The sequence below is a fragment of the Saccopteryx bilineata genome, chromosome 6 (genome assembly GCF_036850765.1).
Source record: "Saccopteryx bilineata isolate mSacBil1 chromosome 6, mSacBil1_pri_phased_curated, whole genome shotgun sequence".
In the NCBI taxonomy this organism is placed as follows: Eukaryota; Metazoa; Chordata; class Mammalia; order Chiroptera; family Emballonuridae; genus Saccopteryx; species Saccopteryx bilineata.
The window spans coordinates 33,083,602-33,101,606 of NC_089495.1; the positions used below are offsets into that span (position 1 = coordinate 33,083,602).

At 50.1% G+C, this 18,005-nt stretch overlaps 1 protein-coding gene across 6 annotated transcripts in view; it reads right to left on the reverse strand.

Moving 5' to 3' along the window:
• Positions 1-18,005, reverse strand: part of ANK1 (ankyrin 1) — a 221,982-nt gene that overhangs the window by 104,880 nt on the left and 99,097 nt on the right. For 5 of the 6 annotated variants that reach the window (XM_066235973.1, XM_066235970.1, XM_066235969.1 and 2 more), the window contains exon 2: positions 632-733. In XM_066235973.1, coding sequence (XP_066092070.1) covers positions 632-733 — 102 coding nt within the window. Of the gene's footprint in view, positions 1-631; positions 734-7,798; positions 7,933-18,005 lie in introns of those variants that run through there. The other variant, XM_066235972.1, reaches the window with a different exon arrangement.

Here is an 18,005-nt window from a genome sequence, read left to right on the forward strand (position 1 = left end):
TTTCTAAGGGGTGATTTCCTCTCTATTCAGCCAATTCCTAGATCTTCCTTCTGACTCCGCCCTCCACTCAGTCCCGCATACATTCAGTCTCCCCACCCCCCACCCCAGAAACCAAGCCCCTGTGATGGAGCCGCAGAAACCCCCAGAGAAGCCGTTAAAGCCACGCTGGTTCTCAACCTGAGCCAGACTCGCCTTTGTCAACACCCTGTGAGCAAGTCTTCATCACTATTTTCTTCTCCGCCTGCAGAGAATCCTCAAAGGCTGCTGACCGACAAAGGAGATTTAATGTCAGCCCTGACACACATCCTTCAGAGCCCTTCTTCCTGCCCACTTTCAAAGGCCACGTATTCTAAGACCACAGCAGGGACCAGTGGCAACTTCTAAGGGAAGAGGCGGCAGGGGGTGGGGCCCGGGCCAGCCCACACTGTTCAGGCATCAGCCCTTCTCTGTAGGGCCCCTTGCCGTGGCAGGGATGAGAACGCCAAGGTCAGGGCCCTCGGCAGGCGGGAGCCCGTGGGGATTTTTGAGGCCACTGGGAAAAGGTTAATAGAAGCGGGTTAAAACCCTCAGGAAGTGGCATGAGGCAAGAGCCACTCTTCAGAGACCACACGCCCGTCCCCATCTCACTTACCTGGTTACAGGTGTTAATGTCTACCCCATTCCGCAGGTGATCCAAAGCTTTGTCCAAGTTACCCGACCTCGCTGCCCTGAGAAAGCTGGTAGCAGCATCGGCCTGTGAGGAGAGAGAGCAGGCTGTGAGCGTGTTCTGTGTGGTCACGACCTCACGATCTCGTTCCAGCCCGGGGCTGCGAGGAAGGGCCGAGGTCCTGGCGGCAGCCTTGCACCCTCCAGTTCCAGTGCCCCACTGCCCACCACGGTACCCAAGTGTGCTGCGGGCCCTAGAGCCCTGGCCAGCCCGCCCTGGGGTCTGCAACGCGAGGCTGCCTTCCGGCCCAGCCTCCCTTCCTTTTCGTATTTTTATGAGCAAACAGTCTTGGCTAGGACCCAGGAGGCACCGGCTTTTGAGAGGGGACTCCATTCCAAAGCTGAATGCTCAGCACAGCCTTTGTCATACTGTTCTGATGTTTTCAAGGGCCCTGTGTCCTTACTAAGGAGCTATTTCACATAGCCCCAGCCCCAGTGAGTCACAGATGCAGGCCCCGCAGGAACCAAGCACATGCTCTCTGCTGCTATTTTGTGTGTGTGTGTGTGTGTGTGTGTGTGTGTGTGTGTGTGTGTGTGTGTTTTAAGTAAACAGCACATAGCACTTACTGTGCACTAAGAACCATTATCAGCACTTTCTACATAATATATATTTACACACATGCAGATACACATTTAATCCTCATTAAAGATACTCAAGGCCCTGGCCAGTTGCTCAGCAGTTGAGCATTGGCCTGGTGTGTGGAAGTCCCAGGTTCAATTCCCGGTCAGGGCACACAGGGGAAGCACCCATCTGCTTCTCCACCCCTCCCCCTCTCCCTTCTATCTGTCTCTTCCCCTCCCGCAGCCAACACTCCATTGGAGAAAGTTGGCCCAGGCTCTGAGGATGGCCCCATGACCTCCGCCTCAGGTGTTAGAATGACTCTGGTTGCAACAGAGCAACACCCCAAGTAGGCAGAGCATCGCCCCCTAGTGGGCTTACCAAGTGGATCCCTGTCAGGGCAAATGTGGGAGTCTACCTCTCTGTCTTCCCGCTTCTCACTTCAGAGTGAGAATACAAAACAAACACTCAGTGTAAGTACTATTGGGGTCTCCATTCTACAGATGAGAGAACCAGGGCATAGGGAGCTGAAATGACTGGTACAGGGTCACACAGCAGGTAAGAGGCCCGGCCAGGACTCCGAAGCAGGTGTTCTGGCTCTGAAATTAGTGACCTGAGCCTCCCTGCTCAGCCGCCAGCTTAGTGTGAGCCCTAACTCGCAGGTGTCCCTCGTCTTGAATGAGAGTAAAGCACTTTGGTTTCATGGTTGTTGCTTAGCCACCTACACCAACCTATTGAGATGCTGCCCCCAGAAACATTTGTTTGTACTGAGGATGAATGAGAGAGTGGGCACTGGAGATGATAAAACAAAGTGCAAGAACGCAGACACGTGCAGCGGGAGAGCACGCGATCAGAGGGGAGCGAGGCGGCTCAGCGCAGCTCCTCTGCGTGTCGTTGACAGCGGTGTTCTCAGGCACCTTCCTTATCTGGAAACCAGGGAGCGAAGGCCATCCTCAGACCATCGCTGTGACCCTCACAGGAAATAGCATATATTATTATAGTTATCACCCCAGCACAAGTGCTGAGCACAGTGCTTGGCGTGTGTGCCTACTCAGGTAGAGTTTGGCAGGTGAGAGTGGTCCCATGTCAGGTCCTCGGTGAAGTGTGGGATGCCGTTCCACAGGACGACCCATCCGTGCCTCGTGGTGCTTCTCCCCTTGGGGGAACTCTGTCTCTTTCCCTCACACTCCCTCCTTGGAGAACATGTTGTATTGGGCTGAACGGCGGCCACCAGAAGATATGTCTGCACCCTAATCCCTGGAACCTGTGAGTGTCACTTCTTTGGAAAAAAGAGTTTTTGCAGATGTAATTGAGTCATGTGTCTTGATATAAGGTCGCCCCAGATTACCTAGGTTGGCCCTAAATCCAATGGTAAATATCCTTATAAAAGACAGTGGAGAAGGTACACAGAGGAGCAATGTCAAGACGAGGCAGAGACAGAGTGATGCGGCTACAAGCCAGGGAGGCCGGCAGCCGGCATTAGTCGGAAAGGAAAGAACAGCTTCCTCCCGAGAGCCTTCAGGGCCACTGCCTTGCCCACCCCTTGATTTCAGATGTGTTGTGGCCTCCAGACATGAAGGAATAGATTTCTGTTGTCTTAAGCCACTAAATTCGTGGTAATTCGTGACAGCAGCCACAGGAAAGTCAGACACACGCTAACGATGGTTAGCCCTAAAAATGGAAGACGGACTCAGTTATCTGCAGCCGACAATCTCAGCATTCCTCCCCAAAGCGGGGATTCATGCCTTTCCCAAGTAACCAGTCCATTTGGGGCAGAAAAAGATTCCCCACCCTTACAGACACTGCCTTCATGGGAGGGCGGCCCGGCCCGCCCCTCTGGCCTCTCGGCCTCCGTCCTGCTCCAGGAGAACTGCTTCCTTTCTCTGCCTCCCCCACCCCCTCCCGGAAGCTCTGTGTCGGCCTGCTCCAATACAGGCACATCTGGATCTCACCACCCCCACACTGCAGGTGGGCCCCTTCCTCTCCTCGCCCGTCCCCACCATGGCATCCCCATCTCAGTCTGCCCCTAGGACCACACCCTGAACATCTGCTGCCGCTCTCACTGGCTAATTCCAATCTCTGCTTTCTCCAAGGAGCACCCAGCTCCTGTCTCCTCTGTGATGTTGTCCTGGGATACTCTGTATTTACCACTCTGAACTGTAGAAGTGGGAGCTTTATTTTTTGATTTTTAAAATGTATTTTAAATACATTTTTCTCAAGTTATTTGATTTATGCACATCTCGTCTCCCCAGCCAAATTGTTTGCTGCCTGGGGCAGGGACCAAATCTTCTACCTCTTGAATCCTTCAAAGCAGGAAGTATCTACTAGGCCAAGACTTCCCTTGGTCCAAAACACAGGTCACCTAATGCCCCCCAGTTCCTCAGCAAGGTATCTGTGGTGGAGGAAATGTTTCAGAAATGAGGGTCAATCTGTTGGATTCCCAGAGAAATCAGACTGAAAGTTTAGTCCCTCAGAAAAATATCTGTTTCTGCCTAATGATTCAGAAATTCTGTCAAGTATTGTGTGTGTGTGTGTGTGTGTGTATCCAACTCTTACAAAAGAATACTGTATTATTCCCCAAGAATGAGAGTGTTAGAGAGACATATCTTGCACCTTTTCTACCTACCCTAATAATAGGATTTGGGATTAAAACCTGAGGACTGTGGGTAAAAATAGATGCAGTATCAATTAATGATATTGTTTGCCTGTCCAAAGCCCCGAACCTAGGAAGTGAAGGAGAATACTGTATTTACAACAGACAGACAGACAGATGAACCGAGGGTAAGGGAAGCCTGGTATAGACTAGGCTGAAAAGAGTCAAACAGTTTCTGCAGTTTGTGGGACATAATCATGAAATTATAATAGGCAAGGGTATTAAAAACATAATATCTTTTCATCCTCATCACAACCAGTGAGGTAGGCATAGTTATTATCACCATTTTAGAGGTGACGAAACTGAGGTCTGGAGAGGTCAGCAACTTGCCCAATGCTGCAGTTAGGTAACAGTCAGGGAGTCAGCCCAGGACCCCCTAACTACGGCCTGTGCCCTGAGGCGCACTCCCTGCTATTTCAAACCTGAGGGTGCCGGGACAGCCCTGACAGGTGGCAGGGCCTGGGGTGGGCCGCATTGCCTACGACACAATTCACCCATGGCAGAGACAGGGTCCTGGCAGATCCCAGATCTGCCCCCTGTGCCCCGAGTGAAGGCCAAGACAAGCCTCTAAAAAAGAAATCATCTCGTCCCAGGCCTTCTTCCTTTCGCTGACGATAAAACTGATAAAGGGGCTGGCTCCAGCCACCTAGATAGTTAGAAGTGAAGTGTCATGGCTAAGGCTTTCTCATTCTCTGTTTCGGGCTTCTCGAGGCATGGAATGGTCAGGACGTAAGTCAGGGTACCTTACAGGTGAACTGTGGATAATGGTGTCACTCTCATGGTGCATCAGTTTGATTCTACAATAGACTTACTGAGGTTCCATTTCAAGTCCTAGGGCAAAGGGACAGAACATAAAAAATCAGAATATCAGTCCCTGCATTCATGATTTGAAAAGCAAAGTGGCACAGTTATAGGGGATCACTTGTGCATGCATGTATGCACCCACTGATTCACTCGACAAACATTCACTGGCCCCACTGAGGTGCCAGGGAATAGTTAAGCTCCAGAGCAAATGGCCCTCATTAGAATGTGAAACCCATGCTCACTATCCTGCTCTTCTGAGCCCAGACTGCTCATCTATCTAATTCAGTTACCTCCGATTCAATGACGTGTCCTAGGACTAGGTGCAATTTCCTGAGGCTTCTAGGAACAGTCTGTATGACTCAATAGGGCAGAAAGAGAGTCAAAAAGAATCCCATATGTTCCTTTAAGACTATTTACCTGAGTAAATACTAACCAGAAAGACACCAATGACAACAACAACAATAAAATATTAACCAGAGTATCTCTAGGCTGTGATAAATTGGAGTGGTGTCCCTGGCCCTCTCTGAGCGCCACCGTCCCCTTGGAGGCAGGGCAGCCTCAGAAAGGCCTCTCCATGACAGGGACTAGGGGACCGAGAGGAGCCTGCTCCTGTGTCCAGGAAATCAGTCCACAATAGCCCTAAATCCTGTAGCCCCGCCGAGGAGTTGTGCCCCTCTGAGCACCCAACCAAGGCTGCTCGTTTGTGCCTTCGCCCCTTCTCCCTGTTAAACTTCATCTTAATCTAATGTTACCTGTGAGAAAATTGCTGTGCATACATTTTGTTGTGTCCCTGGGCCACAGCGCTGGTGGTTAATCTATGTGATTTCCCTGAACTTCCTTCCATACCAAAATTAAGTTTTATAAAGCTCTTCCTGTGTTTTAAGCGCTCTGCTTAAATTAATTCATTTGGTCTCCCTAATAATTTCAAGAGGCAGTTAGTTTTATTGTCTCCTTTGCACAGATGAGGTAAATGAATCATAATAAAATTAAGTAACTTGTCCGAAGTTACACAACTAACACATGGCCTGGCCAGCATTGAAATCTAGGTAGCCTGCCTCCAGCATCCTCTTTCCCTTAACCCCGGGGCTCTACTGTCTCAGGGGCCAGTTATGTTCTAGTGCCCATAAGATTCCTCTCCAGTCCAGTGCCGGCTGGAGGAAGCCTCTTGCCTGTGTCAAGAGGCTGTGCCCACTTCAGTCCTCACTTCAGGAGGAAGCGAGTGGAGGGGAAAGGAAGGGAATGGAATTCCTCCTGGGACTCAGGCGGTCATCAGGGCTGTTCAGGAAAAGAGAGGTGAGCCCTCGGTTACCTGAGACACCCAGACTATTATTAAACTTGCACTTCCTGAGTGAGGTGACATGAATATAGCAATACAGAAGTCACCGAGGGGGCTCCAGTGTCCTGGGAGGGAGAGGCCGGAAGCATGCTAAATGTCAGTGTGCCTGTCACACAGGAGCACTAAAGGCTTCAGAAACACAGAAGCCAGGCAGAGTTAGTTTCAGGCCTGAGTACGAGAAACCCAGGGCCTACTCACACCTTCTCTGGGGCTTGAGATGGCCCAAGTTTTCCCAGGACAAATCATGACTTACTTTTTTTAAAGTCTTTTAGCGTGACATTCTTATCTCAAAAGATAGATGCCAACTGAGCTATTGTCAATTTCTGTAACAGAGATAAGGCAGTATCTCTTTCCCAAAGGGTCTCGTTTGGGCAAAATGCAGCTTCTTTAACTAAGTCATTGTCAGAATTCCCAGGAAGAGATTCTCGATCCTTTTCCTGCGGGTACTGCAGCACATTCGGAAGACTACGCACAGCGGGTAGCATTCCTGTACCGCAAGGTGTGGAGTTGTCTGCGTGGCTGTGGGCTGCCCTGCACATCTGAATGCTCCTCCACACTCTCGTGTCCGTACCCGCCCCAGCCCACGGCAGGCCTCCCAGAGAGAAGCCAGCCCCAGCCAGCTCACACACCTGTGTGGCTCTGCCTTTATCCCATTGACTACAGAGACACAGCAGTGAACCTGGGGCCACACCGTGTGTGTGTGTGTGTGTGTGTGTGTGTGTGTGTGTGTGTGTGTGTGTGTTTTCATTAGGTTTCTTTCCTTTCTCTATCCAGAAGTTGTACTGTTCAAGCTTTACCAATTGTCTGCAGGCACTCCAATCAGACGACCATTGGCAGAGATAAAATGAACACATTAAAGGTGTCGTTGAGGAAGTGGTGTGTGAGCCCCAGTCCTGGGTTCTGTTATCTGCCAGCACAACTGTGAGGCCTGGGGCAAACCCTGTCCATTCCTGTGCTCTTCCTGTATCCACCTAACAGGCTGGGGATGCAGCGGGTGGAAAAGCCGGAGTGAACCTTGAGGCTGGGAAGACCTGCTGCGAATCCCTGCTCTGCCACTTGATGCTGTGCCTGGTACAAGTTCCCAGCGCTCGGTTTCCCCGCTGCTGAAATGGGGATAGTACACAGCTTGCTGGGAGGATGACACGGTGCAGGGGAAGCACTAGGCTCGTTGGCACACAACAGGTCTGCCGTTCCGTCGTCCCCATTCATTGCCCGCTACCTATCGACCTCCGGGCCACCGTGTTGCTAAGGTTTAGGGGTCAGGCACGCCGTGAACGAGTTGGCCCCTTCTCCTGCCAAGGCCAAGGCCAAGGCCAAGGCCAAGGCCGTGGCATCCCCGCTGGTCCAGCTGGGCTCCGGTGAGGGGCAGCGGTGAGGCCCCACAGCAGAAACCACTCGGCGGGACTCTCCTCCCGGGGTGAGGGGACGCGGCCTCGGCCAGGGCTCCGCGCGTCCCAGGTGCCCCCTGGGAACCTGTGCAGAAGCTCCGCGCTCCGGCACGCGCCGCTCGCCCTGCCGCCTCCCAGCTCCAGCCCCTCCGCCGCGGCAGCCTCCAGGCCAAAGGAATTTTCCTCTGGATCCTGCTGGAAGCCTCGGCGGCCACCCGGGGCGCGTCCCCGCACCCTCCCGAAAGTTGGCGCCGCCGAGCCCGCAGCCAGAGCCCCGCGGCCCGAACCCCTCGCGGCAGCCCCCGGCGCGCGGAGCTCCCTGGCCGGGCGGCCGCGGGCGGGTCGTCACTCACCACAGGGTCTGGACGGGACCTGCCCTGTCTCGCTGCCATCGTCCGGCACCCGCGCTGCAATCCGAGCCCGGCTCCCTGCTCCCCCTCCCCCGTTATCTGCTCGGCGGCGCGGGGAACGCCAGCAAGTTACGCGGCATCTGGCTAAAAATACAGGCTTCCAGCGCTGGGTTCGGGCTCGGGCTCGGGCTCCCGGCTCCGGCTCAGGCACCGGCGCGGACTCCGCGCCCACCCGCCCTCCAGCCAGCCAGCCAGCCAGCCGCTAATGGGATCTCTTCATTTTCTCTCCATTATTATGTCAGATGAGAAAGTTAATGCGAAGCGATCTCCGGAGGAAAGGCACCTGCTGCCAAGCCCAGAGGAGGGGGTGCGTGGAGGGTGCGCGTGGGGTGCGGCCCGAGCTGCAGGTGCGGGCCCTGGGCGGAGAGCCGGCGTCCTGCCGCTGCAGAAGGGAGGCACACACGTCCAATGGAGGTGAGGAGCTCCAAGCTGCATGGCGCTCCCGCCCTGCCTCCTGCCGCCCTAGTGAATGGGCCCCGGAGCCTGCACAAACTGCCAGGGTGAGCTCAGCAAGTCTATTTCTGCCCCATAACCAATTTGCATGTTTTGAGCTCTTACATCGTGTCCTGAGATCCCAGCTAATCAGCCTATTCCAGATTGTGCCAGAGAGCGGAGACGCGAAATAATACAGAGAGGCAGGACACACATCTGTTACTACTGTCTTCTTCATTCCTCAAGTCCACGGATGTTAATTAAGTATCACCAAGGGCTGGAGGAAGAGCCCAGTTTTCTGCTCTGAGACCATCCTCACCTTTACCTGAGGTCATTTCAGGGGCAGACGTCAAAAGGAAGTCAGAGTTGGCCAAGTCTTGGGGGTGACACCAGGAACTGTTAAGAGCAGGTTCAACACTGAGTCATGAGAAATGGTCAGCAGAAGCAATGCGTGTACCTGGGCCCCTGGCAATATTGCTTGACCAAATCATGGCTGTTCTGTACTATGAGCCTGGCTTCATGCTCTCTTCAAATAGCAGTCTAGACACATATTAAATACCGTTTTTGCACCCCTCCTGCCCTGACTAGGGGTAGAGCCGAGCTGTGTGCTGGAGAGGAATTAACACATTGAGCACCTTAGGTGATGAACATGGTGCATACTTCATTTAACCCTCATAGCCTCCCCAGAAGGTAGATAGTGCTATGATGGTTGCATGGACAGGGAAACTGAGCCCAGAGAGGCTACAAGTCAGGACCAAGATGACTGATAAATAGAGGGTCCAGCTGACCCCAAGGCTTTCGGCGAACAGCAATGCCAAGATTCCTAACAGATATGTGCTCAGGGCCAGGGAGAGATAATGGGGAGGATGTCCCTGGAGGTCAGAGAAAACGCTGAGAATGTTTTCCAAAGTGAGGTGCCATTCCACAATTAGAAGAAAGTCCCAAATTAGTGGGATAAATAAAGATCAAGGGAAAGGGTCAGGAAGTTGCCAAAAAGAGTGATCTGAAGTGGACGGTACAAGTAATCCCTCCCGTATGGGTGAAAAAAGTGGAGTTTGAAGACAGCAGCTTCAGAATTCTCTAGGCCCAAGGCCCTCAGTGTTACCAGAGGATGGATTTCAGGCCTGGCAACCTCTGACAGGTGGCTGGAAAACACCCACACTGATGTGTCTGGGTGTCTGGCTGGAGGAAGTCACTGATGCCCCTTCTCTCCCCACGCACGTGTTTTTAAAACACAGGTCATGCTACAGGTCTCTTGCCTCACACTTTTTAAAGCTGCCTCTCAGATCTGCTCAAGCCTCTATCATCAAGAGTTTCAATTATTAAACTATGGTTCCTGGAACAGCCCTGAGCATAGCCCAGTGGAGTATCTCAAGGGATTCTAAAGCACTGCTCCAACATTAATATTGAGAGAGAGAGAGAGAGAGAATGCCCTACTCAAATGGAAGATGAATAATATATACAGTACTTTCACAACACTGATATGATTGACTCCCTCAATGAACTGAAAGCCTATTTTTTAACAGCTACAATGATGTATAATTGACATACTATAAACTATAAACTTAAACATATAATTTGGTTAATTTTGATATGATGTATGCCCCCATAAAACTATCACTACAATCAAGATAATGAACCTCCGAAAGTTTCCACTTGCCCCTTAGTAGTCCCTCCCTCATGCCAGTTGGTCCACGTCTTTGTCAACACTTGGTATGGTCAGTCTTAATTTAGACATTCTAATAGATGTGTACTGGTATTTCAGTGTGGTTTTCGTTTGCATGTCCCTAAGAACTAATGATGTTAAACATCTTTTCAGGGCCTTACTTGCCATCCACATATATACTTGGGGTCTTTTTTGGAGGGTGATGTATCTGTTTGAATCTCTTGCCCATTTTTTAATTGAGTTGCTTGTTCTATTTTCCTTTTATTGAGTTTTGAGAATATCTGTTTTAAAGGTAAGATAAACTGAGATCTTGCAAGTAAAGTGAAATGTTCAAAGTTAAATAGCAAAAAATTCCCAGTCTAAAATCAGTACCTAGATCTTACAACTCCGACAACTCCTAAACCCAGTGGTCTTTATATCATACAACGCTATGGGTTATATACAATCACAAAGAAAGAAGAGATAGTCATACTGGGCCAACAGCTGAATACAATCATAGCGCTATGAGAGTAATGGGAAAGGTGCTGGGGGTAGTATCAGAGGACTTGAACACTCGGGGCTGCCAAGACTTCTTTTCTCTTTTACTGATGAAGTCTTTTTAATGGTCTTAATGTTACAAACTGTCGAGATGACAGCTTTAATTGTGCTTGCTTTATCTCTTTTTCTCTGTTTTTTAACTTTTCAATTACAGTTGCCACCCAATATTATTTTGTATTAGTCAGTTGTACAGTGCTTAGACATCTACATACTTCATGAAGCGATCCCCTGATAAGTCTAGCGCCCGCCTGGCATCATACAGTTATTACAATATTATTGCCTATCTTCCCTATGCCGTACCTTAAGGAATTTTTGACATTAGCTATAACTTGATTAGGGCTAAAGCTTGCAACTTAGACATACAAAGAGTCAGGCAAGCCCTAAGAGAAGAAGAAAGAAAACAATTAGAGACATTTTGCTTAGTCAGGTTAAAGGAACTGAGATGACAGGCACACAAAAGAACACTAAAGGATAGCCCTTAAAATGTAACCTCCATCTGTGAGGGCGATCTGGCTGTGATAGCTGTCCCCCCATTGATCACCAGGGTTGATTCGGCTGATCTGGCTGGCTAGGCAGGAGTCCCCTTCCTCCCTCCCCGCTCCATGTGTGTCCCTCCCAAAGCTGTGTGCTCCGTCAAAGAGAATAACCTTCCCCGATAGAGGTGAGGACCGTTCTTCGGTCAAGGGTATACGAGTAGCTGCGCTCCCCTGCTAGAACCTCCGAACAAACTCTCAAGATGTAACCTCCAACACTACAGCCTGGACCCAGCATGGGGCTAACTATATGGTGCCCTTTCTCAGGGGTGGTAGCCTGGTCTCCGTGATTCAATTATACGTTTCTCAAAGGCACAGACAACTTGGTTCAAATGTTCAGTATGCCCAATCCTTCCCCTTCTCTTTCTCCGCTTGCTTCCTGTGTGATTAGCCTAGTGCTGGGTGGTGCTGTCAAATAAATGCTTGCTGCCTGATGTTTGAAGACAACATACCCACCGTTTTCATTACCTATAAGGAAATTGTAAGTCAGAGGGTTAAGTTGATGCAGAGAAGATTTAGATGAGCCAGCACTTTCCAGCTGTGAGAGATGTGACTTGATAGCTCTCATTACTCAGAGAGGGGGAGTCTCTGAGGGGGACCCTTCAGGCCAGCAGAAAGAGATCATTCACCATTGGTTGTGGTAGATAAAAGCACAGAATGAAAAATCTACTTGTAGGGCTCTCTTTGGGTTCTAGGGATTCAGAAAGATGAGCCATTGGTTTTTTTTCCCTGTTAATTAACTGTCCCTCCTCAACCCTCCATACCTGCCACACTCTTAGACAATAAATAATCATGCTGTCCCTTGCCTATTTCCTATTTTTCTTCATAATTCAAGGCTGCCCTTTTTTATTAAGTCAGAGGTTTTATTTACTTATTTTTACAGAGACAGAGAGAGAGTCAGATAGAGGGATAGATAGGGACAGACAGATAGGAACGGAGAGAGATGAGAAGCATCAATCATCAGTTTTTTGTTGTGACACTTTAGTTGTTCATTGATTGCTTTCTCATATGTGCCTTGACCGCGGGCCTTCAGCAGACCAAGTAACCCCTTGCTCAAGGCAGCAACCTTGGGTCCAAGCTGGTGAGCTTTTTGCTCAAACCAGACGAGCCCGCGCTCAAGCTGGAGACCTCGGAGTCTCGAACCTGGGTCCTCTGCATCCCAGTCTGACGCTCTATCCACTGCACCACTGCCTAGTCAGGCCAAGGCTGCCCTTTTTATTGCCAGTATTTAGTGTGCCCAGCAGATCTGCAGTGAGAGTCACTAAAACTGAAGCAGAGGAACAGAAAAGGATTGGTGGGCTAAAGAAAAACCTAGGGGCTCTCAGTGAGAATGCCAGACCACTCAGTCCATCCCAAGGTTCATGGTGTCCACAGGTGTTTTTCAACCTTGCTAAATATTTTACCAACTCTCTCCACAGTTTCTCAGCAGACAAGCATAAGGAAGTACTGGAGGCTTTGTCTTTGGAGTTCTCTGACTTCTAGGCCACATTAAGCTACATCAGGAGGAGACAGTGCAGGGTGAAAAGGGCAGAAAGTCACTGTGCAACTCGTAACACCCTTGGCTAGAGTGGGAGCCTAGGACAGTTTATGGGCCCCCTGCTGTGAACCCCCTTGTGAATCTTTAGCTCTTCCAGATACTGGGGAAACACTTTCTTTTTGCTCAAAAGCCTGAAGCAAAGAATCCCAGGTACATGGGAGCTCAGATGACTCGGCCTGCTGGGCCGATTCAGGAGAACAGGAACAGGCAGCTGGCGGTGGTGTCCAGCCGGACACAGCTGGCTCCTCGCTAAGGGAGCATCAGGGCTGAGGTTCAGGGCAGACCCCCGGGTTCCAGAGAGGGGCCTCCTGGCACTTCATGCCCTGGGCAGCGACGATCGCTCTCCTCTACAGTTCACCGAGGACAGGGGAGCCCTTCCTGGTGCTCCTCCTTTAACCTGCTTTGGAATCTACCCAGACTTGGAACCAACTTAGTAACAGCAGCACTATTGCTCTCTTTGGGCAGCCATAAATTACTCGAGGTTCGTAAACCCACTGCAGTTGAGCTGCATGACTTGTAATAAGGGAAATTACATTTCTGAGCATTGATTTCCTCATCATTAAAATGAGAATAACTTGGCCCATCTCTCCAGGTGTTGTGAGAATAATATAAAAATGCCTAGAACCATTTCAAGCACGTAGTAGGTACTCGATAAATGACACTGGACACGCTTTTTTCCTCCTTCACCTCCCTTCTTTCTTTTCAACCAAAGCATTTGTCAAAGGTTAACACCTCTCCACCCCTGACTTCCTAGATGTATAGGGTGGTACTGATCTTGTTTCTACCCTGGAAAATTGGGGCCTAGTCACTGCTTATCCAAAGTCAAACAACCCCATCTAAAGACAGGACCACAAGAATCCCCAGAGCTTTGCTGTAGCAACTAGACTTCTTGGGTTTATAATGGCACCATTTTCAATTTCTACTTTCTCTGCAGTGAGAAAACAATTCTCCAGTTACAGCTGAAGCCCTGCTCCGGAGCCCGAGCTGACAGCTCCTCTTGCAGCAATGCTGGGTTGTGGTCTGCTGACAAGTACAGCTCTGCTCTCCACCATTCTTCTATCGGTCCTGCCCCTCACCCACAAAGGGAGTGGCCCCAGCTCATAGAGTCTCTGTGCACAGCCGATAAGGGTGGGTGGGTACCAGGAACTCCACCCTTTACCGAGAAAGGCAGGCTAGGTTATCACCCTGGGAGCCCGCCATCCACCACCCTGGGCATTTTGTAAACCATCAAGAGCATGGCTGCTGGGAAAATGTTATTCCTCTTACAGACATCTCTTACACCAGGCCCCTCCCCGGTTACTTAGAACTTTATAGAACATACACTATAGCTGTTATGTTGAGTGGACTAATAAACCTAGTGTGACTCCCTTCCAACCTTGTAATTCTTTTTTAACTTTTTCAGTAGTGAGAGAAAAAAGGAAAAGGAAAAATGAGAGTCTTGGTTGTTTTTTTACCCCACTTTGTGTAGTGAGCTCCCAGGGGCAATTAGGGCGCCCCGCCTCGCCAGGGGAGGGATCCCAAGTGCGGGTCTATTTAGGGAGGTGATCAGAGCCGGGTGTCAGGTCCCACAGTGCTGGCACCGATCTCTAGCATGTTCCTTTTAAGAGGGTTGGCCAGCCTGAAGTCTATTTTTAAACCCATGAGAAAGGTGTGACATGGATTCCAGAGAGGGCCAACATTAAACCCGAGATCACTGCGGGGGGGTGGGAGTGAGTGCAGCTGAGCCTCGGATTTTCTCGTCACATACTCACAGGGTTCCCCTTATTCCTGGGACCAGATACTGACTGTCTTTCCATAGGGATCTCTTTAGTTGCAGGCCCACTCTGACATGACCTCGGTGGAATCTCATTCCTCCCGCGTCCTTGAGTTGGAAAACGGTTTTGCCCTCTGGGTCAATTTGTCAGTATTGAAATTTCGTTTTTTTATATCCCCCACTCCCATTGTCAAAAATTTATGTGCTTCTTTTTTTTTTTTTTTTTTTTTTTTTTTTTTGGTAACAGAGCCAGAGAGAGAGACAGAGACAGAGAGAGGGACAGACAAACAGGAAGGGCGAGAGATGAGAAGCATCAATTCTTTGTTGCAGCACCTTAGTTTCTCATTGATTGCTTTCTCATATGTACCTTGACGGGGGGCGAGGGGGGGGAATACAGCAGACCAAGTGACCCCTTGCTCAAGCCAGTGACCTTGGGCTCAAGCCTTGTTCAAACCAGATGAGCCCATGTTCAAGCTGGCGATCTTGGGGTTTCGAACCTGGGTCCTTTGCATCCCAGTCTGACACTCTATCCACTGTGCCACCGCCTGGTCAGGCTATGTGCTTCTTAAATAGAGCTCTCATTTCCCTCTTTTCTCATTTCTGCCATATGCTCTGGACCCACTCCCCCACCCCCTACCCCTAACCTCTGCTGTCCCCCAACACCGCTCTACAGCCAAGACTTTGCCAACAGGAGGAGCCAAGCAGAGCCTGAGCCCCCAGTGGTCTCCGTGCCTGGCAGCCCAGAATCCTGTCCCCATGCTGGAGAGAAGGGAGGGGAGCGGCAAGTCCGCCGAGGAACAGGATTATTTTCCCAGTAGTGAGAACAAACAGGCATCCAAACACCACTGTTTCTCATCAAATAACCAGATGACGAGAACAGAATGTTTTATGTGTAATAACAAATTTCAGCTTCAGTATCCGTTTCTCTTTTTGGGTAAGAAATTGAACCAAAATTCCTAAAGACCAAAAATGCCTTGAGAACAAACAAATGCTTTTGCCTAGCAGTTCTGGGCCCAGCCAGGACGACCCGGGCAGGGAACCACGTATGAGAACGGTGCATCTTCTCATAGTACTCATCTCGAAATCCCACGCCTGGCACAAAACGAGCCCTCACGACGTGTCTCTTGAGTAGGAGAACAGGATTCTGTTCCCCAAGTCAACCAAACGAGAGCATCCGCCAGGCTGAGTCAAAACAACACACGTGAGTGTTAGCATGATGCTGCCCACACACCAGGGCTCCATCAACGCTGCTGAACTGGAATCTGAAGGAATCCAATCTGATTTAAAAATGAATCACAACAGTGTGTGTGTGTGGGGGGGAATCAGATGTTTGGGGCTGGTTGACCAAATTGTTCATTTCCTCACAAGCCGTGATAGTCCCTGTGGACACAGCTTTGGAGCCACTGTCATTTCCTAATGGGAAGGCACAGGCGCTGCCCACCCCAGACCCCTGGGCAGCTCTACAGGACAGGACTCCATACCCTGGTCCACACCTCCGGCCTTTCCCCCGCAATCTCCATTAGCACTAAATTGCCAGTCCAGCCCCAACTCCCAAGGCAATGAGGCGGACAGCTTTGAACAGTTCACCTCTCTCTGCGGAGGGTGAGAAGATGCTGGAATGTCACGAGGTGCAGACATATAATTCTAGCAGCATCCTCCAATCATCAAGTGTTCTGGCCCACGCTGAGTCGCCACGCTTCATTTTCCTCGCTGTGTGAGGCACTGGCTACGTTCAGAAGTGACGCTTCAGAACATATTGCCTGGCGGCTGACAGGGAGGTCCAGATGCCGGGTGGAGATTACACACATTTAGGGAAACATGGATGAGACGTTCTGCCAGAATGGTCCCGTTTCACTGGACCAGGTCCACTGCTTCCCTCCTTCTGGAAACCTGCATCGGCAGCCTGCTGGGATGGGGAGAAGCTGCAAAGCCAAACTCACTTCTCACTGTGACACGCTAATACAGAAAAGGTTTTGTTTTCCAAATTGCCAAATGGAGTGTCAGCTGTGAGCCCCACTGTTCCAGGGTTGCTGCAGGATGCCTGGGTGTCCATTCGGACAGCCCTGCATGGGTGACAGTGGACCTGCTCAGGCCTCTCCTTTGTATGAACAATTCTCCCTGAAGGGACAGAGCCAGTCTGGGTGACCCACTGCCAGCCTGACCTGCCTGAAGAATTCCAGAGGGGCCCAAGCTCCCCAAAGTTTGTCCAGCCTCTGGAGCCGGATGTTCCCAGCTTAGGGGAGGTGGCCCTGGGGTAGCCACTAGGAACTGGGGCCTGGGGAAATCATGCTGCGTGGTCCCTCCCATGCCCTCCGGCCCAGAATACCTCATGGTAGTGGCAATGAGATACAACGAAAAGAGCAGGAAGGGAAAATGACTTGAAAATAAGAGCTTACACACCAGGTACTGTTCCACACATTTTAAATATCTTCACAGATTTAAACTTCACAATCACCCTATGAAGTAACTACTATTATTACCCCCACTTGACAAAAGACAAAGCCAAGGCACAAAGACATTAAGTAATTTGCCCAAAGTCACCCGAGACTACTAAGATGCTCTGGGTGGTACAGCGAGCAGAGGGAGAGGAGCTGGATTTTGCTTGATTACAGGAGCCTAAGGTATTTGTAGGGTAGGTGAGAAAAGCGAAATTCAACATGGTCCGGAAGAACTGGTTGATCTCAGAAATCTGAGTGCAACTGGGAACTCTTTATTAATTTGGTCAGTCTCTCTTGTCAGAAAAGACCCAGCCACTGGCCCAAGGCACATTCAACACAGAAATGTCAGACCACTGTCTATATGAGCCCAGCCCTAACGGGTTTAATGAGAGGTGATTGAGCTGAGACTGTCTCTTCTCAGAGGGTTGAGGAAATGGAGAAATTTGAAAGAATGGGTTGATTCTAATCCCAGTCAGTTGGCTTCTCTAGAAGTACAGCAGTAACTTCAGGATCACCCTCCTCTCACCAGGCAACAGCAGCTCCGGAAGCAGGTGCTAAGCCTTCCCAGCTGGCCCCGGGCCCTCCACCCCCGAGGAGAGATAATGAGGTTGTGGAGCCCTCCGGGACCCTCTGCTGTGGAACCAGCCTCTTTCCCCTTCACTCGGGCCCTGGTGGGCAGGGGCAGACCCAGCTGTCCAAGTGCTGACTGAAGAGCTTTTCTATCTCTTCCTGGAGCCAAAACATTTCAAAGCAATTAAACCCAATTAAATTACTACCTGGCCTACCTACTAGCTCCTGAACTTTGCCATTCCTCAAAGCTTGCCACCAGGAAGAAAGGCTCTTTTAAGCTCCCCTTAAGCTCTTTTTAACAGGGTACTTAGCAGCTACCGCGGAGGAATACCTTGGCACCCACTTTCTGCTCTCTAGTCCTATTTTCTCTTTGCTACAAATGCAACAGGAGCAGGTGCCACACATAATATTTTACAAGGAGATCATCGTGTTCTTAGTAATTGAATAGAGACCATTATCTTTCTATTTAATCATCTTGTGAATTCTGGCTGGGTCTTCTTTCAAGTATCTTTTCAAACAGTATTTATATCACCCCTTCGATAATTATTTAAATTAAAAACCTGGTGAAATAAGCTATAAATCATCAGTCACCTCTATATTTCTCTTCATTCAGCTTATCTGTAAAAGCCCCCCTTATACTGGGTGAATTCCGAGTATGTTACTCATTCAGACATTTCTAATCTG